Here is a 24,607-nt window from a genome sequence, read left to right as displayed (position 1 = left end):
TGATAAAACTGGAAAATATTTTCAGAATATATGGTGATCTAAAAGTGTAACAAGTAAAGGGCGTGAGCGAGAAATGCCCCAAATTACACACAAAACAAAAACCCCTAATAACTGCAATGAGAGAGTCCACGAGTGACCAAATAGAGGGAAATTAAAATAATTAAAGAAAATTGTTCACATTAGAGATTAACAGGATAAAGACTGACACAACCCAGGATAAAGAGGGTAAAGGCGGATATGAGGACACAGCCAACGTCGGAAAAATAACTGATAGACACAGTCTACCGGGTAGCTTGACAACATGCGTATGTGTCAAAATGTAAAAGATGCCCTATTTTTTGTTTGTTTGTTTTGTTCAAATAGTTTTATTGTTATTTTATCAACTAAAGTTTTCATATGATTTATTCAGATAAAACTCACATAACATAAAATTAACCATTTTAGAGTGAATAATCCAGGGACATTTAGAACATTCATAATGTTGTGCAAGCACCACCTTTATCTAGTTCCAAAACTTTCTATCATTCAAAATAAAACTGTACCCATTAAGCAGTTTCTCCCCATTCTCCGCTCTCCTCCAGCCCCTGGTAACCACCAACAGTCTTCTGTCTCTATGGATTTATCTCTTCTGAATATTACATATACATGGAATCATAAAATATGTGACCTAAAAGATGTCCTATTAACCCGAGAATTACATTACTAGGTATTTATACCTAAGATAATAAAGACACAAGTGCAAATATAGTAATAATAAAATTAAAATGCATGCTTGATTGTACACCGGGTAGTTTTCTGTTTGTTTGTTTGTTTGTTTTAATCAGGGAGAAAATTTAAAACAATATTCAGTGTCAATCAACTGGAGACCAATGAAGGAAAACCTATGGCCCATGCACACAATGAAATGCTGCGTGGCCTTTAAAAATGACAAAAATCTACACTTACTGACTGTTTTCAGTCAGAAAGCAGAGCATCGCAATCAGAAGCACAGACCCTGCAGCCAGAATGTGTGCATTCAGAGTCCAACTCCACCCCTTATGGGCTGTGTGATGTTAGCAAACTCCTGAACTTCTCTGTGCCTCAGTTTCCTGGTCTATAAAATGGGAATGATAATAGTGCCTATGATGTTGCCATGATAATGAAATGAGCTATTGATAATAGTTGTAAGATACTGAGAACAGTATCGGCAACATAGAATGTGCTACAAAACAGCTTGTTAAAGAAAAAATATTGACATGAAAAATTTATCTGCTCCATTAGTGAGTGAAAAAAGATCACAGAACATTATATATGACCTCATTTCTGAAAAATGTATATGTACATATATAGAAGTGAGAAAGATCTTTCTTCACTTTTATACACAGTGTAATAGACATTATACCTAGGCAGTGAAATTTTGGATTATTTTTACTTTCTTCTTAGTATTTTTTATATCATTCCAGGTATTAAAAAAGAAAACAAATAATAATGATAATATCCAATTGGTACTCTTGGATACTTTTGGAATCTAAACTGGTATGAGCTTTCTAGGGGGCAATTTGGCTATATGTAATACACTTTCTGGCCCAGTAGTTCTACTTTTAGGAATTTATCCTACAAAAATAACAAATAATAATCCACACATACACATATATACACATACACAAACGCATACATATACATAAGGGAATGTTTATTAGAGCAATATTTATAACAGCAAAAAATATGGAAATAACCTAAATTTCACCAAATGTACCGTGGTTGGCATGAACAACGGACTACTATATGGCGTGGAAAAGTGACGCTGCAGAGCTCCATGAAAGATCCTTTCGGCGAGGGCCGTTGAATACCCAGGTGAAGAGCTTGTACTTCCCTGTGAAGCGGCGGACACTGCAGAAGTGTGTCGGGAAGAAAACCCCGAGGGCAGCACAGCCTGGGGGAACATCCACGGACCGGGCTGAACTTCTCACGCGCCCTCCAAGTTAGACCTAGGCCTAAGGCCCGGAGGAAGAAGCAGCCAGAAGGTCCGGTGTTGCCAAAGAGGGATATCCCTGATTTCTAACCACAGCTGTGCAGAAAGCCCAGGAGTCTCTCGGAGGGGAACGGACAGGACAAGCCGGCCGTGCGAAGGCACAAAACCAAACGGGACTCTCAACGAGACAGCCCTGAATAAGCAGAGACCTGGGTTCCCAGAAGGACTCGGGCCAGTCCAAGCAGAGCTGCCCTGACGGCTAGGTCCGGCCCCTCCGCTTAAAACGAGACAACCACTGAGTATTTGTGCGAGAAAAAGAGAGCAGGGGCCGGGGCGGGGTGCGTGCGTGTGCACATGCAACACACTCAGAGGGTGGGGGGCGTGGGTGGAGAGAGGAGGGGAGCAACTGCATGACCAGGGCCGGAGGGAACGAGTCCCCTGGAGATGAGCGCCTCAGGTGCAGGGCCGTGGCCTCCTAACCCTTCCGCCATCGGCCACCTTATTGCTAAAACTCGGTGTATTTGCCCAAAGGACATTAGGCTCTGAAGCAAGGTGCTGCTTCCTCCGAAACCACCGTGCTCCTGCCCCGTCTCTCGCACGGCGAGCACTCACGCTCTATCTTGGGACGGCTGCCAGCCCGCTGCCTTATCCTGTTTGACTCCGTGTCCATTATTTGCATCAGCCCCTGCAGTCTAGTAAGAGTTCACGTGGTCACCTGAGAGCAGTTCTTTAAAGGAAAGAACAACATTTTGTGTTTTCTACAACTTGCACAGGTGTTGGCAATGAGCCTTGGCCACCAACCTAGATGTCTGATAAATATTAGGTGATGTCTTACCTCAATAATTCACCCAATCTGTGCTAGGATTTTACACACCAAGGGTCTTGCTCTACTGTTGGGAGGTGTTTCTAGGGCTTAAGAATTGGGGTTCAGAGTCAGACAGTCTGGTTTCAAAGGCCAGGATCCCTTTCTAGCTAAAGAACCCCGGACAAATTGCTTAACGTCTTAGTGTCCGAATGCTCTTATCTATAAAACAGGAAGGACAGCAATAGCACTGTGTCCATACGGCTATGAGCTACAGTAACAGCTAACATTTATGGGGTGCTTTTTTTTTAACTTTTTATTTTATATTGGAGTACAGTCGATTAACAATGTTGTGACAGTTTCGTGTTCACAGCAAAGCGACTCAACCACACATATACATGTATCCTTTCTCCCCCAAACTCCCCTCCCATCCAGCCTGACACGTAACATTGAGCAGAGTTCCCTGTGTTACACAGCAGGTCCTTGTTGTATCCATTTTAAATATAGCAGTGTGCACATGTCAGTCTTACGGGGTGCTTTTGAAACGGCAAGTACCGTTTCTAAGCACTGTACAAAGTCCTGTCTCATTGAATCCTCAAAGTAATCATATTAGCTAGTGCTGTTTTTATTCCCATTTTACAGAGGAGGAAAATAAAGCAGAATGAAGTTAGTAAATACTAGAGCTAGGATTCAAACCCAGGCAGCCATAGTCCAAAGCCCAAATCCGTAACCAGAACTGCATGCTTAGCGTGGTACAAAACACAGTAAGAACTTCCTAAATTCTCAGACGTGGTTTGAAAACTTCAAAAATGGTGCAAGAATCAAACAACAACAACAGCACGACAGCAGAGGCCCTCAGCTCTCCGGTGCAATCTTGCCGTTTCAGTCCTCCTAGAAAGTCGTCTAGGAGATGTTCCCCGCTCACACTCACACGTCCTTCGGCCTCTTTCAGAAGTTACTTCAGAGCTGAAGCCTTGCTAAGTACTTACCTGGAGGAAGCACCTGGTATTCTTCACGTTCTTCAAGAATGCCTGCCACAATCCAGGCCATCAAGGTCACTCACAGGGGCCTCGAGCATCCCACTGTCTGCTCTCCTGCTCACACGGCCCCACTCGTCCACTGAGACACCCTCCCTCCTTTACTCCAAACGCCACCCAAACTGCGACACCAGGCTCAGTCCGGAATTCCCATCAGAACACTTTCTCAACTCCTGATTTATTATCCTGTAACACTTTGCATTTTAAAAGCCCATCGTCTTACCCCGAACATAAGCTCGAGAGCACAGAGACTGTCTTACCCTCTCTGCAACCCCCCGCAAGCATCTACTCAAGTACCCCCGTGACCTGCGCTCTGTGGGCATCAGCTACCAGATGATACACTCGATTCCAAGATGACGTACAGTAACAGTCAGTAATCATTGCAAAAACGAGCACTTTCCAGATAGGCGAGACATGTATAAATATGTGCGATTTCCAAGTAACAAGTGAACCAGTGAAAACAGATGTGAGTAGTTACATCCGTGTGAGTTATCAGAAAGTGACGCGGTCGGCCCTCGGGCAGCACTTACCTGCCTCTCCCTCCTCCTCGCCCAGGTTCAGCACGATGATGCAGATATGCTTCCTCAGCTGGCGTGGGTTGGAGAACTTCCGGCAGCACTTGCTGCACTCCAGGCTGCTGGGAGCCAAGCTGCCCCCTCCCTCCGGGGCCCGCGGGCTGTCCCCGCTGGGAATAACGTTGTTTTCCGCCAGTTCCTCTTCGGGGCTGGCCTTCTTCGTGGACCCCTTTGGCCTGCCTCTCTTCCTCTTCATGACCGAAAACTCTATGAAGGAAGAAAGAAGGCACCATGTAGTCACAGGAGGCGACAGTGCAGGGCATGCACTCAATTTCCAAGTGTGGAAATATGTTTGGTTCCACGTTTTGTTAAAAAAGGAAAGTCTGAAGCAGTTCCAGAAATGAACAGCTGCAAACAATCATTAGTGCTAATATCTCTGCACCTCTATGCTATTGTATAATCAATTTTGTAATAATGTGATTTAAGAATATCACTTTATCAGAACCTCTGCACGTGCTTCTTCTGTAAGGTGGGCAGGATGTTTTTGTTTTTGTTTTTGTGTTTGTTTTGGCTGAGCAGCCTGTGGGATCTTAGCTCCCCGACCAGGGATCAAACCTACGGCCCCTGCAGTGGAAGTGTGGAGTCCTAACCACTGGACCGCCAGGGAAGTCCTGGGGAGGATTTTAAGTTGTGACCATCAGCCCCCAGTTCACAAACCAGGCTCCTTATGAACCACCATTTCCACTGAAATCCAGTTCTCAGAAACTTGCTAAGGACTTCTTTGCAAAGCGTTCTCAAAGGCTGCTTGGCTTTTCATGCTCTTAATGAGTTACACAACTATTCAGACTATTTCAAGGCAACATAATTATTAGATGCAAATTGTTCTGATGAAAAAGAGAAAAAATAATTACAATCTAAAGCCACCAATTATAGGACTAAAGACAGTACGTTTCAAGTTTCCTAGAAACCAAATGATTTAAATGTCATGATCAGAGCTGCTTTAGAGTAAGTTTCAAATCATTTTTCATCTTTTATTTCTTCTTAATTAGCATTCATTGTTAAGGCACTTGTCTCCAAGGGAAGGTGGGAATTAAGATGGGTGAGTGGGGTCAGGGGGCATCGTGCCGTTGTGTGAAGGTGGAGTGGTGTGTCTTAGGTGATGTGACTTGAGGGGTACCCAGAGGAGGCCAAGCAGGGTGGCCAGCACAGCCCTGGCCGCCGTGCCATCTTTGGAGAGCCACCTGTCTGGCTAAGGCACGGCATGTCAGCAGCCCTCTTTGCATCTGAATATCAGGGCAGAGGAAGGGTCCTAGGTTCTAGCACCATCTTGAGGGAATGTCATCTGCGGAATTATGATCCGTTCAAGGTCCCTCCTGCTCTCCCCAAGGCTACGGTTCTGCCCAGGAAACGTCAGCCACAGTGCCCACTGCTACCACCGTGAGGACTCTTTAAGTGGGTCACTTGTGCTCCCAAATCAGACAGGAAAGCCATGGGGCGGGAGAGGAGGGCAGGAAGGTTCTGGAGCCAAGTCTGCAGGGAAAGAGCAGCGTGACAATGAGGGCTCTGAACAGACAAGGCTGCTCTGACGTGGGGGTCCCCCAAGAGCTCAAGAGGGGTCAGGCAACCAGCATGGGGGAGGCGCTGAGAGAGGGGAGCTCCCTGGGGAGCAGAGTTTCCACTGAGCTGCAGTGCCAAGGGCGGCTCCCCCTTGACCTAGAGCTCCGACCAGGGGCCTTCCGTGCCAGGGCAGCCCAGCCCCAACACACAATCACTGCCTTCCCTCTATCTCACCGGGCATGTCAGAGACGAGGATGGGGTGGTCAGGAACAGGGGAGAAAAAGTACTAAACAACAGAGAAGCAAACGAAGCGACCAGAACAAATGAGCAAGGGCAAAGCCCCTTGGACCCCTCTGCCCACACTGAGATTTTACCAAGGAGAACGACGGCTGTGTGGACACGAGGCCCAGCCGGTGCGGAAGGGGGGCTGGAGGGGGAGGTGAGGAGAGCGAGGGGCAGAGCAAGGACAAACTCTTCACCGCCACGTCATTGAAAACTCTCCTTATTATTCTTACAGCAGCGACCTAGTGGAGCAAGCAGGTAATAGAGGACGGAATTCGCAAAGAGGCTAACAAAACGCCCGCCTCGTGTCACATCGCGGCGCTGCAGAAACGTGCTGCTTAACAGTTTGTAGGAGACCGTGGTCCAGCCCAAGCCCGATGCCAGACTCCGCACCCCGCCATACAGACACAGGTCCTCCTCTTGAAATGTCCTGAGGATGCAGCTGGCAGTGAGAAGGGGCTTTACCCGCAGAGAGGTCTGGCCTCTGCCCTCAGCCACTGGGGGTGACCTCTAGGCCCCTGGAAGGCCCTGCCTGACAGCAGTGCCCACGTGCACCGGGGCTTTAGCCACGGGACTAATGCTGTGATTTGTTTCAGGGGCTCTGCAACAGGTCAGGTCAGTCCTGACCTCTGGATGAACTGGAGAAGAGAGGTATTAGTCTGACCCGCAGGAGAAGCTGGAGACTGGGGGCCAGCCACGTGAGCAGTGAATCATCGAGCCCCAAACATCTCCGGACACCAAAGGCTCGGGTGAGCGTCCCTGGTTGGAAATACTCTTGAGTCCCATCATGTAATGTAGCCAGAAGAAGGCAGCGGCGTCCAGGACATCATGGGTGTAGGAGGGGGACCGAAAGCCCCTTGTCTGGAACCCCCCCGGTCCTGACCTCACCCAGGCATCTCCCCCTTTGGCTCGTTCTGACCTGTACCCTTTTTGTTTAGAACTGTCATCACAAGTACAGTGCTTTCCTGAGTTCTGTGTCGTTCTAGAAAATTATCCAACCTGAGGGAGTCCTTTGGGTGCCTCAAGCTTGTACCTAGCTGCAGAAGTGTGGGTGGCCCTCGGAACCCCCAAGTTTGTGGCTGGCGTCAGCAATCCTGGGCAGACGCAGAAGTCTTGCAGAAACCGTGCCCTTCACCTCAGGTTCAGATTCGGCGTTCATGGTGGCAGCGTACCCAGCGCCCTCTCCCCGGGGATGCCCAGAGCAGGCGGCAGCCGCGGTGCCCACGGGTGCGACCCCTCTCCCCGCACAGCGGGAGTGCAGCACGGCCGGCCGGACCCGAGAGTCGTGCGTGTGTCTCCCCACAGGCAGGACCCCCTGAAGACTGAGTCCCGTCCCGATGGCTTTTTATCCCCCAGCACGTGACCCGGTGTCCCGCCCAGTGGGCACCCCATAAATCGTGGTGATTGCACCCCAACAAGCAGGGTGCAATCTGCTGTCAAGGAAGAAATGTAAAATCAGCCCTGAAAGCTCTGGAAAACCTCTAACACGACGGTGACAAAACTAATCTTACATCTTGCTGCATCCATAATTCAGATCCTCAAGACCTCAAGCTAAAAATGAAATACTCATAAATGAACTTGGAATCATTTAAGCACCGAAAAAGAGTTGCTGCTGTCAACTACCCCCACGGTACAGAAGAGCAGAGAATCCTAGAACTGGGCGAGGAAAATCCTGTCGCCTCTAAATCGACACATTTTAATGGCATCTGAATGGAGGAAATTTCAGTTCCTGCTCCCTAAATTCCTCTCCTCAGGCGTCACTGAACTCTGTGGATTTTGTCCTGAAGACATCTGCCCGTACACCCCCTCTCTGCTCACCTAGACCCCTGCACGCCATCTCAGAGTCCAGCTTTCTGCTCTGGTCTCTCTCAGCCTCCACCCCTTGTCTCACTGCCACTCACTTGCTCTAGAACTTTCCATTGTTCTTGAGGACTTTGCCCCACGACGCTGAAACCTGGCTTTCCAGGCCCTTTATCACACAGTTCACCCTACACATGTGCACACGCATGCACAGACACACAGAAGCACACACACGCGCATGCGTGCTCGCTCGCTCTCTCTCTCTCAACCACTCAAGGCAGTGTTCTAGGCCTCCCTAAATATGCAGAGGGAACACCTGCCTCTTTTTTACTTCCCTGTGCTGTTCGCCCTCCTGCACCCCAATCAGAACCCTAACTCCAGGACAGACCCTAACTCCAGGCCCAGTTCACATCTCAGTACCTCCTCTGTGAGGCAGCTCGGCCGCCCCTGGCTGGTCTCGCAGTTGCGTGTAAGGCACACACGTGTGCAAGCTCACCCACACCATTTCCTGACTGTGTTTCTCTCCCCCCACCTTCCATCATACACCCTGAGGTCCCACAGGATCTCGGGCAGAGCTGGAGACGTAACAGATACTTAATACAGAAATACACGTTGATCAGCCGCTTAATAATAGGAAAAGATGCATTTCGAAAACAAAGCATTTCCTAGGTCCCAAGTTTCCAACAGGAAGAAAGGGGCAAGCCACGGTGCATCTGGGCCCTGTCCCAAATCCATTACTGGGGACAACTTCCTCAAAGGCAGAAAATTATCCTTGTAGATCCAAGGCCCGACCTAGCAAGGGATGGAAAGAATCAGCCCAAGGTTTTTAAATTTAATCAAAAGACGACATGAGCATTATGAAAAAAACCTCAACATTATCAAAAATCTAATAACATAAGCCCTTTATTTGTACATCACTCAAGTTTGTGAGGCACTTTCCCAGCTATTATCACATTTTATCCTCATAAAAACCTTCAGAGATGAATGTAGCAAATCTAACTCCTCAATAGGAAAAGAAATGAAGGACCGACCCAAAGGTTGAAGGGACTTGGCACATTTTCCAGAACCTTCCACTGAGCTGGCAGACCCAGGATCTGGGTTCCTTCTTCGCCGCCCAGATCTTTCTGCTGGGTCTTGTGGCCCTCGGGTCAGTTCTGGACATGGTAGTGGAGCCAAGAGGTGCACTGCAGAGAACAGCAGCTGGGAGTTAGGCAGACCTAAGTTCAAATCCCCGCCAGCCTCAGTTTCTAACATGAAAAATAAACACAAAACTGCCTCTATTTTATAGAGTCACTATTAATAAAAAGCAGTCCATTAAAATGCTGAGCACAGCACTTAGGAGGTGATCGATATATGGCGACTGCTTATTATTATGGCTACAGGCGTGAGTATTCTGACTTGGACTGTCTCTCTGAAGACACTATTACCTTCCCAGTCCGTCCACTGTTAGATCGTGTGATTCCTCGACGTACACCCATTCTTGTTCATTAAGGCACTTTTTCCTTGATTTCTTCATTTTAAAACATCTCACACACCGAGAAAGCCAATATAGAATTAGAGGCGTATAAATTCCACTCTGCCTAAGACCAAGGATAAAGCCAGCCTTCCAACTCCCACTTTGCAGCTCAACCTCCAGTCACACCAACTCGAGAAGTTAGGAATATCCTGAACCACTAACACTGCCAGGCCCTGGCAGTCAGCCTCCCCGACATTTAGTGCCCAGGAGCCCAGGCAGCAACAGAGAGACGGTGAATGATGTCAGAAACAAGGGACCGTGGGGCTTTTAGGGGCATTTAGGTTTACAGGGACGCAGCACCCCTTTACAGGACAGGCTGCAGCCTGCCCTATAATGCAAGGCTCCAGGGAGGCAGAGGGCACCCCAAGACTGCTCCCTGTGGTTTTAGCAGCAATAATGGGGAAATGCCACATAAATAACAGCAACAATTAATAATCACCAGGCACATACATCTCAGGCACATGCTAAGCCCTTCACATGCATTGCCCCAGCAAATCCCTGAGGATTTCCCATTCTACAGAGGACACTGAGGCTTAAGAAAATTAATCAGGACTTCCCTGGTGGCGCAGTGGTTAAGAATCCACCTGCCAATGCAGGGGACGCGGGTTCAAGCCCTGGTCCAGGAAGATCCCACATGCCGCGGAGCAACTAAGCCCGTGTACCACAACTACTGAGCCTGTGCTCTAGAGCCTGCGAGCCACAACTACTGAGCCCGCACACCTAGAGCCCATGCTCTGCAACAAGAGAAGCCACTGCAATGAGAAGCCCACGCACCGCAACGAAGAGTAGCCCCCGCTCGCTGCAACTAGAGAAAGCCCGCACACAGCAATGAAGACCTAATGCAGCCAAAAATAAATTAATTTTTCTAAAAAAACTGAGAAGAAGAAAATGAATCAGTCTGCCCCAAGACCCAGAAGTAGCCGAGCTAGGATTTGAACCCAGATCTGTTTGCCTCAGTCCGTGAACCTCACATCCACGCCAGTTAGGTTAATATCGGAGCACAGAAATAGCACATTTTGACCTCTACTCTGAGTTCTGCAGGAAAACGATGATAGTTCACCCAGCCGCAAGCTTCAGTGTGACCCGACTCCCGACCTGAACAGCAGATGGATACACAGGGGGTGGGAGGGCTAGAAGGGCACCGTGCACACACCAGGTTCTAAGATGTTAGGTACTAACATGCATTTGTCTCAGGATCCGTTTTTAAAAAGGCTAATATCTTATCTCCCTTTAACAGATAACAAAAGCCACTTGCCTAAGCCACCAGCAGCCCCTCCGCGGCTGTGGTGCAGGCTGACCCCTGCGTGAGGGCCACAGAGGGCAGGCGGGGGCCTGTCCCTGTCCCAGGCCAGGCTCCACCAGCAGGCGGAGCGCCCTGCACTGCCTGCATCAGCCCTGAGCACACTCTATCCCTGTTCACCCAGAAAGAACGCCCATGACTAACTCATCGGCCCAGGATGGAGGCACCTTTTTGTAATCCCCACAAAAGCAGCAGGTGTGCCGGCGCAGCCGCGGCATCCCATGAAAGCCCCAGCACTGAAACCTGAGTCCATCGGAGGCCGCTGTCCCCAGGCTGCCTGCCAGAGCAGACGAGAGGGCTCGGGGTGCAGCGGCTCCTGGGACAGCGAGTCCAAGATGCCTACACACTCAGAGTGACTTTATTCGTGCCAAGTGCCCAGAAGAGACAACACAGAGATTTAAATTTAGACGCCAGCCTCCCTTGGGAAGCCTCCTTTCACCCTCCAACTAGACCACGTGTCCCGCCTCTTTAGCAGCCCAAACCTAATCCCAGAGAAGCACCTTCCCCACTGCACTGAAACCGCCTCTTTGTCCAAATGCCACCCACCAGCCAGGAGGCAGAACCAGCAGGAACAGTGCCTGGGCCTGCTCTGTGCTCCCAGCACCTAGCACAGCACCCAGGCATAGAGCAGGTGCAATTAAGGAATAAATTAAGAAGGAGGGAAGGGGAAGGGGAGAGAAGGAAGAGAGAAGAAGGAGAAAAGAAGAGTTCCTATTAAAAGTATGAAAGGGGAAGATGATGGAAGAACCAAAACCCGGCTCTCAGCAGACCCAGGTAAATTCCTGCTCAGGTAAGCCCAGTGTCCCCGCCTCCATCAGGATGAACAAGTGTGCGCACACACATTCACCCATCACACACACACTCACCCACCACACACACTCACCCAGCGCACATGCACTCACCCAGTGCACACGCACTCACCCAGCGCACATGCACTCACCCAGTGCACACTCACCCATCACACACACACACACCCACCACGCATGCACACACCCATCACACACCCATTCACCAATCACTAACACACACTCATACAGTCACACACTCACACGCACACATTCTCTTTTACACACTCATACCTACATACAAGAGGGAGAATGAACTTAGTCCATTAGGGAATTTTTTTCTCGGACCAGAGCCAGAGATTTGATTAGCAAGAAGGGAGAAAAATAAAAGGCTCTTCTGCAGACCTTTTCCAACACGAGCAAAAGAGATTAAAAGGCTATAAAATAAACCAGAGGATTTAGGAACCTTCATGTTATAAAGGGAGACCAAAATAATAAATCAATTACTACTCAGGTAAAGGTTTAATTAAACCATTTCAAGCATCTCTCAACTTAAAATGAATTGTGAAGGTTAAACCTGAATGGAAATCATTAGAGAGAAACTAAGATTCTGGAAGTTTCAAATTTTATGGGCTTGGACAAAGAGGAGAGGAAGGACTTGGGGTTCTTAATGAAAGACTCTTGAAGAAATTTTCTCATATTAACAGTCTAAGTCTAATTAAAGTCTTAAGAAATACTTTTTAAAATTAAATTACACAGGCAACTCATCTTCCAGTACATACACACACACACACACACACACACACACACACACACACAAAGAGAAAATGTATTCAAGAAGAATTTAAGTGAAAAGTAAATTAGTTAATAAAGGAAAATAACTTTTAAAAGAAGTTCAAAGGTAAGAATTTGATCATACCAAGAGTACCACAAGAACACTGCATGGTCAGGCCGCTTAAGATGGCTGCACTCTTGCTCTCTGTCCATCCCCTGCCCGACCAGGGCTGCTTCACCTGCACCCTACTCACCTGACTGACCTTCCTGTGTACTTGACCCAGGCCCCAGCTAGTGATAGTTTATCAAAGGGGCGGTGAGGGGCGTGCCCCTCGACTGGTTTCCCTGGTAACTAATGAGCCCAGCTGACATCAATTCCCCTGTAACTGGTAATCTCCCCTTCCTCCCACCCCAGGACCAAGGCTACCAACACGTCCTGCCCTCCACGCCCCACACACGGTGGGGTGTCCCTCCAGGACTTTGCTTCAGATGTGTAAGCTCCCCCACCCATTAAACCCCTGATGTCTCTGTTGCTGACTCCGGGCTCTTTCTTTGGCCTTGAAGCTGGGCAAGCACAGGCCTTGTAGGCCTGCAGGGTGCAGCCCAACAATTGGAGGAGCAGCCGGGAGACGGAGGAGACTCCCGCGAGCACCGAGATGTCGGGCATGGAGAGCTGCGGAGGCCGTCCACTAGCATGCGGGGCCCGAAAGCTGCGGGCGCAATCCCGGGGCGGCTGTCCACTAACTCGTGGGCCCCAAAGTTGCGGGGAAATCCCAGGGCGGCTGTCCTTGCTGAGTGAGGGCTGCCGAGAGATCTGGAGAGCAGTGCCCTCTAACGGCTCTGCTACTGTATCTAAGTGAGCCTTTTGTAATTGGTTAAGCTAGCTCTCTAGAAGGAACTGGTATTTCTCTTGTGCCTTTGAGAAATAAATGATCTACCTAGGCTCCACGGAACTTTAATCTTTTGTGATCTCTAAGAGTAAAGGAGAAAAAAGAGCCTCTAGGTAAACTCTATAGAAATAATTATGTTAGGGGAATGTCCATCTAAAATAGTCTCTCCAGATTTCGGGAACTTGAAACTAAGTTAAAAGAAGAAAATTCATGGGTCATTTCAAATAAGATAAAATATTAGAACATTAATTGCTGGGTGGGTCTAAGTTTATCTACCTATGCCTGCTTACGAGAGGAAGACTAAAGCACTAAATTTTCCTATCAGGAAATGCAGAATGACTTGCTTCTTGGTTTTTGCCAGAGGTTATGGTTTTCAAGGGATAAAATTATAATCAGTCATAATTCTAGTTATTGTAACCAAGTTTATCGATTACATTGTAATCAGGTGTTTAACCATGACTTTTTTAAGTCTTTTGTCTTTTATAGACAGTTATTGTTTTACTCTGATGCTTTTGCAAAAGTGCTTCATCTTCAAGAAGATTCACAGTTAAGGACATTTTGACAGTAACAGGTCTCTGATAAACTTCAGAATATACTGCTGAACTGGGTAAGAAATTAAAGAATCCTAATGGAAAACTTGATGGCTTCATTAAAAGTTAACAGAAAGATTGGTTACTGAGTGAACTGGTCAATATGGTTATAATTTTTATGGGTTTTGTCTGGAATGTTCCTGGTTTGATCTGTTTTCCAGATAGAGGGAAACCCTTCCCCTCAAGTTGGTTATGACTTACAGCAACTGGGTAAATTACACCTGTGGGTAGAATTGAAACATTCTTCTTTTCTCTCTGCCTGGTCCCTCCAGAAACTGGGAACTCTAGGGTTCTGAGCAGCCTTATCAGATGAATGGGGAAGACCGTCTCCTGGCATGTGCCGGAATCTCAGTGTTTTGGGGACCGAGAGGTCCACCGAGGCAGAGCCTGATGGCAGGCCTTTGGCATGGTTTTCCTGGCCCTGAGAGGCCTTTTGGGAATTCAGTCTGAGACTCCTGAGGACTTCCCCCTCAGCCAGTTTGGAGGAGCCTATGTGGTCAACTGACCAGACTTATTTTGCCAACAAATTAATTTTGATTGGCTGAGTTTGGTGGAGATGAGGGTAATTTTAGAGAGAACAATATTATGTTTCAGTGGATGTTAAATTCCAGTTCTGTTAATTGAGGTCTGTATTTATGTAAGTTATTGTGTTAGCCATACTTTTGCCCTGATGTTCTGGATTGAAAGAAAATGATCTAGTGAAACTGTCACAGAGTATAATCACTCATGAAGTACGACACTGCTTGCTTTAAGTCCGCTGCTAAAAGCACATGTACAGTGCTTGTGTGACAACTGGGTACAAGTGATAAAATGTATAACCTATAGAGTGTTTCCCCCATTAACATACCTGAGCCTGTTCACGAGATCTGGTTAGTTTTCCCCCAATGTGAACGACTAGGTGAATATAAAGGAGACGTAGCAGCCACGTGATCTGAACCTGGGGTAGGAGAAAGCGCCCCAGCATCTCGGGACAAATGCTTTGATCATCAGTGCTTTCTACTGGAAGACGTGCAATCAAAAGGGGAAATGATGGAAAAATCTGCACATGCTGCAGTATGCGGAAGTCATTCCGGCTTACACATGGTTTAACTTAAACTTTACTGACCAGAGCAGCCTGTCTTGTGGCCTTTCAGACAGGCGTTGTACGTCTGCTTTGGCCATTGAGGAAGGGAATGCATTTGAAAGCCAAAACGGTTCAGACATCCAAGGTAAAACTAGGTGGCCACTGTATATGCGATTTTAGACACGTTCTCCTATTACTGAAGAGTCTTCTGAACTGTATCTCAGATGTGGTTACTGCTCGTATTGTGCTTAATTGTCACGACCTCCCCTGTGTCGTGCCTGTTAGGTGTCTCACATTTCGTCCCCGGCCTGAGGGAGGAAGTGTATCCGAGGACACAGCAGCAGCACGGGCCTCACTGCGAAATGAGTCTAGTTGCTGAGTGTCCCGCGAGATGCCGTGGTCGCCCTCCTCCAGGCTTCCACGAAAAATCGACCCGGCTACTGTGACTATGCGGGGACTACTGACCATGGGGGAGAAAGACTCTCACCATCTTCCTGTCCCACAAGCCAGTACATCAGAAGGACCCCCATCGGTAAACGTTATTGTACAGCTGACTGCCTAAGAGCCCCCCTGGGCTATGCTGGGTGGAGTGGAATAGGCTGGCTTCTGGACACACAAGTCCAGCTAGTGGGATTAACTGCTTTTTGTTTAGAAAGACCCAACAGGTCCACCCCTAATAGCACCCAACATAACACAGGGTGGCAGACCTGTCCTGTGACTGCTGACTCCTGGCTAGGCCATCAGAATGTTCCCCTTAAAGCCGGGCCTTCGCCTCCCCATGGGGTGGCTCTGGGTTTGTGAAAACTAGACATGGCCTTACCTTCCTTATAACTGGACAGCGCACTGCTGCCATTGACTCCCTCTCCATTGACCTTGTAAGCACTTGGCTCCAAACTTTGCCCACGTCGCGGCAAATGACTGCTCTGAGCGTACAGTTCTAGGTGTCTCACTCATGCTACTGTGCTGTGGCGTCTGGCTGCAGTGCCCCCACACACCCGACCCCAGGGATATCAAGGAAGACGAGCGGACCAAGACTGTCAGGGTCGTGCAGGGTACGCAGGGGTGGAGGGTACGGTCAGGCCCCTCAGATGGCTGTTCTTTTATTCTCTGTCCACCCCCTGCCCGGTCAGGGCCTGCTTCGCCTACACCCTACTCACATGACTGCCCTTCCTCCGTCTTGCCCAGGCCCCAGCTAGTGACAGCTTATCAAAGGGGCGGTGAGGGCTGTGCCCCTCGACTGGTTTCCCTCGTAACTAATGAGCCCACCTGATGTCAATTCCCCTGTAACTGGTAACCTCCCCTTCCCCCGGGAGCAAAGACTGCCCCATGTCCTGCCCACTGTGCCCCGCACACGGTGGGGTGTCCCTCCAGGACTTTGCTTCAGACCTGTAAGCTCCCCCACCCATTAAACCCCTGATGTCTCTGTTGCTGACTCCGGGCTCTTTCTTTGGCCTTGAAGCTGGGCAAGCACAGGCCTTGTAGGCCTGCAGGGTGCAGCCCAACAATTGGAGGAGCAGCCAGGAGACGGAGGAAACCCCCGTGAGCGCCGAGATGTCGGGAATGGAGAGTTTTCACCTTATGCCACTAACAGTAACAAGTAGAATTTCTCCTAACTTCTCAACAACTCAATCTTCTGTCAGGCATGTTTCTCTGAGCACCCTGGGAATGGCCAGAGGGACTCAACCAAAACCTTTTGTGTCTGGAGTCTCTCCTTGTTAACGGTGTCAGACAGATGATCAATAAGCCAGCCTCTTTAGAAATGCCAGTCTAAATATTCCCAAGAAAGAGCAACTGGATTATTAGTGTGACTAACGAATCCTGCGACGGGACGTTTACCGCCACAGATCGCGCTTCTGCACAGCAGACTGGCCATCATCTCTCATCGTATAAAAATAGTTTTCTTGGGGCTTTTTCTGACTCTGGTTTTCAGCTGTTCCTCCTATACCATATATTTTCTTTGTCTGTGGGGACCTAATTACAGCGCCTGGATGGTTTCTCTAATCCATCCACCTGCTGCATCTGATGCCATTCAGTGGGAAGTGTCTGGACACTGCAAACAAGATGTATCTCACTTCCGACACTGACTGTGAACCTGAAGCATTCTGCGAATCAAAGCTCTGCGATGGGAATCCCTGTTCCAGGTACACATGAGCGGTCCAGCCGTGCTGTTTCGAAGATTATATATCCTTATTCATTCATGACGTATGTTATCATACAGCTTCCCTTTCGTCTTCTCTGTGCCAGGCAGCATCCTTGGTGCTGTCACCATATCTTTGCCTTAATCCTCACAGACCCCCTTGCAACAGGCAGATTTGTCTTCATTTTTCAGGTGAGCAACGTGAGGCTCAGAGGAGTAACATCATTTGCTGCAGGTAATGCGGTAGCAGGTGCTGGAGGCGGGTTAAACACGCTTGTCGGACAATAAGCTCATGCTTTTTACCCTGCTGGATGGTGTCAACTCATTTCATTCATTCATTCATTCATTCATTCATCCATCCCTCCATCTACCAACCAGGCATTGGAGAAGCACCTACAGAGAATGGGTACAGGGAAGTCAAACACACAATCTTACTTGAGCAGATCTACAAATGGAAATTACTGTTACTTCCGGTTGGAGATTTGGATTTTTATGAGACCCTATGCCCACCAGACAGAAACTGAGAATCAAAGCATCTGAGAGCAAATAAGCATCATCATCGCCCTCAGGCACACCGTGGGCGTGGCGCCCTCACCCAGCACCCCAGCCCCCTTACCATCTCCGGTTTTGCCTGGGTTGGTGGGTTCAGGGGTACTCAGAGGCCTCAGGGGAATGATGATCTCATCCACATTAACCCCCTCTTCTGCGTGCTTCTCAGAAACGTGGGAGAGGAGTTCCGATTGACTTGGTGAGAAAAGGTTACAACATTTACACATGAAGATGGCTGGGTTTTCTGGAAGGAAAAAAAAAGCAAAATATGTTATTTCATCTTCACCGAAACAATGACTACATCCAAATGCCAAAGAAAAATACTGAAGGTTGCTCTTCTGAGCAATCACCAGGCGCCAACAGGTGTGTCCTTCGAGTGGACGCTGCACAGCCAAGCAGCTCACTTCTAACTGCAGGTGGCCCCGGTTGCCAGAAAATTCTTTCTTCAATATTCCAAAACCTCAGTCCTTCTGGACCGTGTCTAATATGGACCTCCCTGTTACCCTAATCTACTCAAGAGCCTAGATTCCGGATTCACATAGCAAAGTAAAATATGAATATGGAACTTGAAAATTAATCCAACCTTCAAACGAATGAACCACACTGACAACACTGAAGTATTCTAGTGAGACTCACTCAAATTAGGTGCAAGGAAAAAATGATCAAAACAGCATTTCTTAAGAGCCAAGCACCTTTCACTGGCGGGCACAGGAACTAAGAGCAAGAAGAATGGGAAGCTGTTGCTTTTTTAAGCCATTTAGTTCCTATTTAAAGCATTACCACCGTTCACAAATATTTATTAACAGTCCATTACGTTCATCCCATTATACTAGACGGGAAGACATATGGGGAAAACAACTCATTTTTGAGTCCAATAAAATAATTACAGGCACATATAGGAATATTAAATTTAGGATCCAATAACAAAAGCTAGATTGTTTTTCCACATTTACACTGAAAGGAAGAATTGGTATGATGGCTTTGAAGGTTCAATTTCCAACTCCAGACCCTAAATGCTGTAAAGCTGGATGACCTCGGAGAGGTAGTAATAATCTCTCGGTTGCAACACTGAACAGGACATGCAGGTAACAAGTCTCCTCTGCAGCGGGAACCCAGGAGGCTCAGTAAGCCACGCCCCGATTCAGTGCAAGCCTCCACCTACTCTGTGCTCTCGCCCGGCGCAGCTGTAACCGCTGGAAATCCACCCCACGCTGCCGGGCTCCCGACACGCACCACCGCCAGCCTCACGGGGACTGTTAACACGGCCTCGTGCAAGGCGTCGAGGCCACCGACTCTGCCAATGGCGACCAAGTCTATCGCACCTCTTCCTCTCCCCTCGCCCCCGTGCTCACAGCCAGCTGCCGACCGGCTTCCCATTTCCCTGAAGCGGCCAGAAGACGGTGCCAGAGCCTCCTGGAGCAGCCGCCCACCTGCCGCTCCTGCCGGGAGGAGAGGGGGCCCAGCAGCGGCACAGAAGGGGGCTGTATGCGGAGTGGTCCACCCCGGGGCAGGCGGAATGTTGAACACGGTTTAGCAGCTCGTGGAGGTGAGAGAAAGCAGACCAGCATGGAAACTTTCTAAAGACAACGCACCCCAAGCCCCTATACCTGGAGGACTGCTCGGCCGGCCCTCACCCCGGAAGGCACAGGACAGAGGGCAACGCCGTGGCCCGTGCGCTCCAAACCCCCGCCTCTCCCACCACCTCACATCACTGTTCTGGAACCCTGCTTCTCTCTCCAGGTCAGCCACTTTTCCCCCCTGCTGACCTCTGCACGCCATGACTGCTCCCATCTTACCACAAAACCAAGCAAAAATCTCTCTTGAATGCCACTCCCCCAATCTCCCCGACCCCATTTTCCTCCTCTTTACAGCAAGACCAGAAAGGAGACGGGGAAGCAAAGCAGTGGACCTACACGGTGCTGCCACCGTGAGGACCGAGCCCGCGAGGCCCCGTAGCAGAAATGAGGCCCTCTCTGCCTTCAGAGAAAGGGTTTCTCCATGAACAAGCAGGCGAGATAATGACCTACGAGAATTCTTTCCCACCAAATGGCACATGGAATAGAAATTTAACAAAGCAGAACATTGCTTCGTCGATGAAAATCTCTCATGAATACCGTCAATCGATATTTTATTTTTTTCCAAGAAATGCTTGATGCCTAAGGAACCCAAAATGCTTCCAAAACAGGAAGAGATCAAGTGACAGCTTTTTTCTTCGTAAGAGGCCATGTCGTTTGCAACGTGCACCCTGCTGATCCTATGACGACTCTATGATTTAGGCAAAAGGGGGTCTGTCATCCCCGTTCCACAGCTGAGGAAACTGAGACCGGGGGGAGAAGCAATCTGCCCAAGTCACACCCAGACTCTCTGCCACCTGCTTTTGACAAGAACTCTGTTTGGCGACAGACCATGAGCTGAGCGCCTCCAAGTTACAGCTAAAACGCTTATCCCTGTAGCCAACTGAGTCTGAAATGAAAATCATTACAGAGCGGAGCATAATCCCCAAATCACGTATCAAGTTCTTTCTTGATCATTTCGGCATCCACAGAGCAGCGGCCACAGGGTGGGCCCCAGTGCAGGCACCAGGGACGCAAAGATGAGTCGGGCATGAGGTCCTGCACAGAGGAGGCCACCAGCCCACGGGGGAAACAGACACGCCCAGAACAACGGCATCTTAGGGCTTTTACCGAAACAAGTTCCCTACAGACCAGGACGTATTCTTGATTCCCGTTATGCTTTCAGGAGAAAGGGAATTCTGCGACACGTAGCAGAGAGCACTGTCGGGGACCACAGGGTTACCGTGAGGGGTCCCTTAGTTCCCAGGCACACCAGGCATTGTCTGGAGACCAAATAAATACAACTACTTTTGCATCTGCATGTGACCACGTGTTGGCATCAGCTGTAACTAACCTACTGCCCCGTGTCCCACAGAGCCTGGAGGCCTGAGCAGCCTGGAGGCCTGAGCAGCCTGGAGGCCTGAGCAGCCCGGAGCGCCGCCTGGCCTTGGCCATCTGCCATCAATCAGTGCGTCTCCCGAATGCCCACCGTGTGTCCAGCGCTGGACCTGGGGTCCCCGAGGTGCAGGCGGAGACAAGCACACATGAGCAAGGACAACTGTCACAGAGGAGAGGGTTCCGCGTGCGAGGGAGACGGCGTGGGGGACCGGCATCTGCACTGAGACCACGGAGGCCAGCGGGTCCCACTGCAGGGCCCGCGCTCGGAATGGCCGACAGGAACACACCGTGCCACCAGCGAAGGGGCCAGGAGCCCCTCCAAGACGCCCGCTCGTGTCTCCTGAGCAGCGGTTCCACTTCTCGAGATCCAGTCTTCAGGAGCATCCAAAACGCAGACAAGGATTGTGCACAAAGATACTCAACACGGAGGTGCCTGTCAAGTTCCAGAAGCCACCACGTGCTCTGCAGCGGGCACGTCAGGGCACATCCCCCAGAGAAATTCCACGCAGCCACTGAAAATCATATTTGTAAAGAACCTGAGTGACACGGAAAATGCTCAGAATAAACGTTCAGTTCTACAGAGTGGGACACACCACAACTCGGTATGTACATGACTTTGTTCCCAATGGAGAGACGTGGTTTACGGGCGGATGGATGGAAGAACAGACGGCCAGGCTGAAAGGAAACACAGCAAGATCCTGCCTGCTGGACTCTTCTTTATAGGCACTTATGGATTTTCCACAATGAGCCTATATGAGTTTTAAAACTCAGGAAGGTTGCTAGACCTCCTGAGAAGTGAGGTAGCAGGTAAACACAGGAGTCAGGACACGGCTCCGAGTGATGAGCGCTGAGCAGCTCGGGCAGGGCGGCCTCTTGTTCAAGGCTGCGTGCCCCAGCCTGGCCAGAAAGGTGTTCAAGGAACATGCAAGCCGAGATGGGTGCTGCAAACAACAGACACGGTGGGAAGAGGGAAGGCAGGGATCCTAGGCTAAAGTTCCCGGAAGGCTTCCAGGAGGAGGCACTGAATGGACTGTGAAAGCGGCCCTGAGAAGGGCACTCAGGCTCCAGCAGGCACCAGACACACGGGCTCCAGGCCACACCCCACAACACGACCTCACGCACTCCCCCACCTCCCGGCCAGCCAGGACTCTCATCCCCACACGACAGGGGCAGGACTGGGGTTCGGAGAGGCTGACCCCGAGGCAGAGCCCAGCTTCACCTGAGCCAGGCCCAACGTCTCCGATGGGCCACTCGGTCCTTCCGGGGTCAGCACTGGGAGGGAACACGGCTACACAACGGCCAGCAGGACCACAGAACCCTCCTGAGCCGGGTCAGCGGGTGGGCCGGTTTTGCTCCCAGCAGGGCAGTCCTGCACTAGGAACAGCCTGTTCAGAAGCCCCGGCAGTGTTCCCTCCGGATCATCATCTGTGAGCCGCCCCCAGGCCTCTGGCAAGGAGGGAAACTGTGCACTCTCTAGACACGTTCGCACAGCAGTGTATCAGCAAGATGCCAAGACACGCAAAGAAAGTGTCAGATAGGGCTGCATCCCGCAAACATTAACAATTGTTAACCTACCAAAATAACAACAAAGCAGCTCTTTTCATTTTTTTTATAGTAGACTAATATGAAAAAAATGGATCTTATACCCTGAAATATAATCATAATTATGTTGTCAGCAAATTCTGATGAAGATGCCAAAATTTGAATGCATTTTTAGGTTCAATTACTGTGTACTCATCCTTAACAAAAGGATTCAAAGGGAAAATGACGTGTTCAGCACAAGGAAAATCACAGAAGTTTGGGGTTTGAGCGTTCGATTTCTATGAACTTTTGCCAGTTTTTAATCAGCTACTCTGTACTGTTAAAAAGGAAAACTCTTAAACTAACTGCATAAAGTCCTCGTTTCTGAACTCTGAGTTGCAAACACTCCCAGCCAGGAACAGCCAGGTCCTGTCTGCGACCTCTGACCCCCTACCTGCTCACCCCTGCCTAGGAACCAGAGACGAACAAGGGCCTCTGACCGCTCCTCCCAGAGGAAGGTCATGACCTGGAGGGCCTGTGGGTCCCGGGAGGGCGGTCAGGCCCCTCTGACCCTAGGGAAGGCCACCCGGAGCTGACAGGTCACCGGCGTGGGTGGCCAGGCCTCTCCTCCCCATTCTCAGGCCCTCGAGCAAACAGGCGAAGAAGGTCAGTCCAGCCTTGAGCTGAAGTCGTGTGCTCCAGCCGGCTCACAGGACGTCCGGCCCAGCACACAATCAAGGGCGTCCTTTCCTTTGTGCTGTTGTCCTTTGTAAGTGCATCTCCTGTGGGGACTCAAGGGTGGGACGACCAGAGCAGGATGCGATCCAGGCATTCCAGGTCTCTCGGCCCTTAAGCCACCTTGTAAATTATTATTATTAATTATTACAGAAGTCACAGGACGAATCCGCGCTCGTGGCGTAACAGGCAACACAGAAGCACGCGGAGCAGAGACGGCCGCCTGACCATCCCCCGCGAAGAACAGCATCGCTGAGCAGGGGCTTGTGCTGTGCGTCCAGGGACAGAGAGAGACAGGGACACCCCACGCACACGCCTCTGCTGCCCGCTGCCCCGTCTCCCCCCACGCCCTGGGCCCTCCTCCCTCCCTCCGCCCCCCAGCGCTGAGCTCCACACAGAAGGAAGGGACGGGGCATCTGGTGTCGCTGACCTGGGGGTCTCAGGGACCCCGAGCATAAACTCAAACTACGTTTTCCGACAGAAGCAACGTTAGAAGTGGCCTCAAAGTCTGCGAGGTCTCGTGGGGCAGCCGGCGCTGGGCGGGAAGGGTGCGGGATCCCAGCCCCCGACTGCCTGCGCACCTGTGGGCCCGGCACTGACGCTTGCACTCACGGTATAAGGGGCGGGAGGGGGTAGCCCAGGACAGAAGTGCGCCCTGTGGTGCTTTTCAGTCTGGGTTTCATGACACAGGCGTGACACAAACACAGCAGCCAGATTCACTGGAAACACACAGGCATCAGAGGGTTCTGGGGAAGGGAGATGGCACAGGTAAGCTGGTTCCGACATCCCAACTTCCTCCTTCAAAGCACCAAGAGAGTGAAGGCCCACGTGAGGGCCCACGCATCTACCCGAGGCCAGGCCAGACCATCGGAGACCAGGATGAGGGAGGAGAGCTGTGGGGACCTACTCAGAGACACGGACTCCCAGCCACACCCTGAAACGTGCTTCATCCAAATGAAAGCTGACAAAAACCCAACAGGGCATTATGAAGGTAAGAAAAGGAAGTGGCAGGAAGGTAGCCCCAGGAACAGGTCATACACAGCAAGGCCCTCCACGTGGGAAGGCAACTGGCAGAAATGGCAGAAGCCGTCAGGGGTGAGGTAACAGGGCTTGGAGGGATGTGGCAGCCTGCGTGGCCTAAAGGTTCCCAGCGTACATGGATGTGGTTACAGATCTCTCCTACGCTGCTCCTGGGGATGCAAAACGGCACGGCCACTTTGGAAGACAGTTTGATAGTTTTTTATAAAACTAAACGTACTTCACCATATAATCCTGCAGTCGTGCTCCTGGGTATTTACCCAAAGGAGTTGAAAATGTGTGTCCACACAAAAAACTACAAACAAATATTTATAGCACCTCTGTCGTAACTGCCAAAGCTTGGAAGCAACCAAGATGTCCTTCAGTAGGCAAATGGATAAACTGTGGTGCGTCCAGACAATGGAATATCATTCAGCACTAAAAAGAAATGAGCTATTGGGAAGGGGGGAGGGGTAATATAGGGGTACGGGAGTAAGAGGTACAAACTATTAAGTATAAAATAAGCTCCAAGGATATATTGTACAACACCAGGAATATGGACAATATTTTATAATAACTATAAATGGAGTATAACCTTTAAAAATTGTGAATCACTATATTGTACACCTGAAACATATAATACTGTACAGCAACTATACTTCAATAAAAAAAAGAAAAAAAATGATCTATCAAACTATGAAAAGACATGGAAGAGCCTGAAATGCATATTACTAAGTGGAAGAAGCCAATCTGAAAACGCTTCATACTGTATGATTCCAACTATATGACATTCTGGGAAGGGCAAAATTATGGAGACAGTAAAAAGACCTCCAGT

General features: G+C 49.6%; 1 protein-coding gene across 2 annotated transcripts in view; it reads right to left on the bottom strand.

Moving 5' to 3' along the window:
• ZFAT (zinc finger and AT-hook domain containing) overlaps positions 1-24,607 on the bottom strand; it is a 176,232-nt gene that overhangs the window by 131,446 nt on the left and 20,179 nt on the right. For both annotated transcript variants that reach the window (XM_036830778.1, XM_036830779.1), the window contains 2 exons: positions 17,616-17,792; positions 4,321-4,572 (listed from right to left, as the gene is read on the bottom strand). In XM_036830778.1, coding sequence (XP_036686673.1) covers positions 4,321-4,572; positions 17,616-17,792 — 429 coding nt within the window. The remainder of the gene's footprint in view (positions 1-4,320; positions 4,573-17,615; positions 17,793-24,607) is intronic.

Source organism: Balaenoptera musculus, chromosome 17 (assembly GCF_009873245.2).
Source record: "Balaenoptera musculus isolate JJ_BM4_2016_0621 chromosome 17, mBalMus1.pri.v3, whole genome shotgun sequence".
Classification (NCBI taxonomy): domain Eukaryota; kingdom Metazoa; phylum Chordata; class Mammalia; order Artiodactyla; family Balaenopteridae; genus Balaenoptera; species Balaenoptera musculus.
Note: the sequence above shows the minus strand (reverse complement) of the source record. Positions and strands in the feature narration are given on the sequence as shown.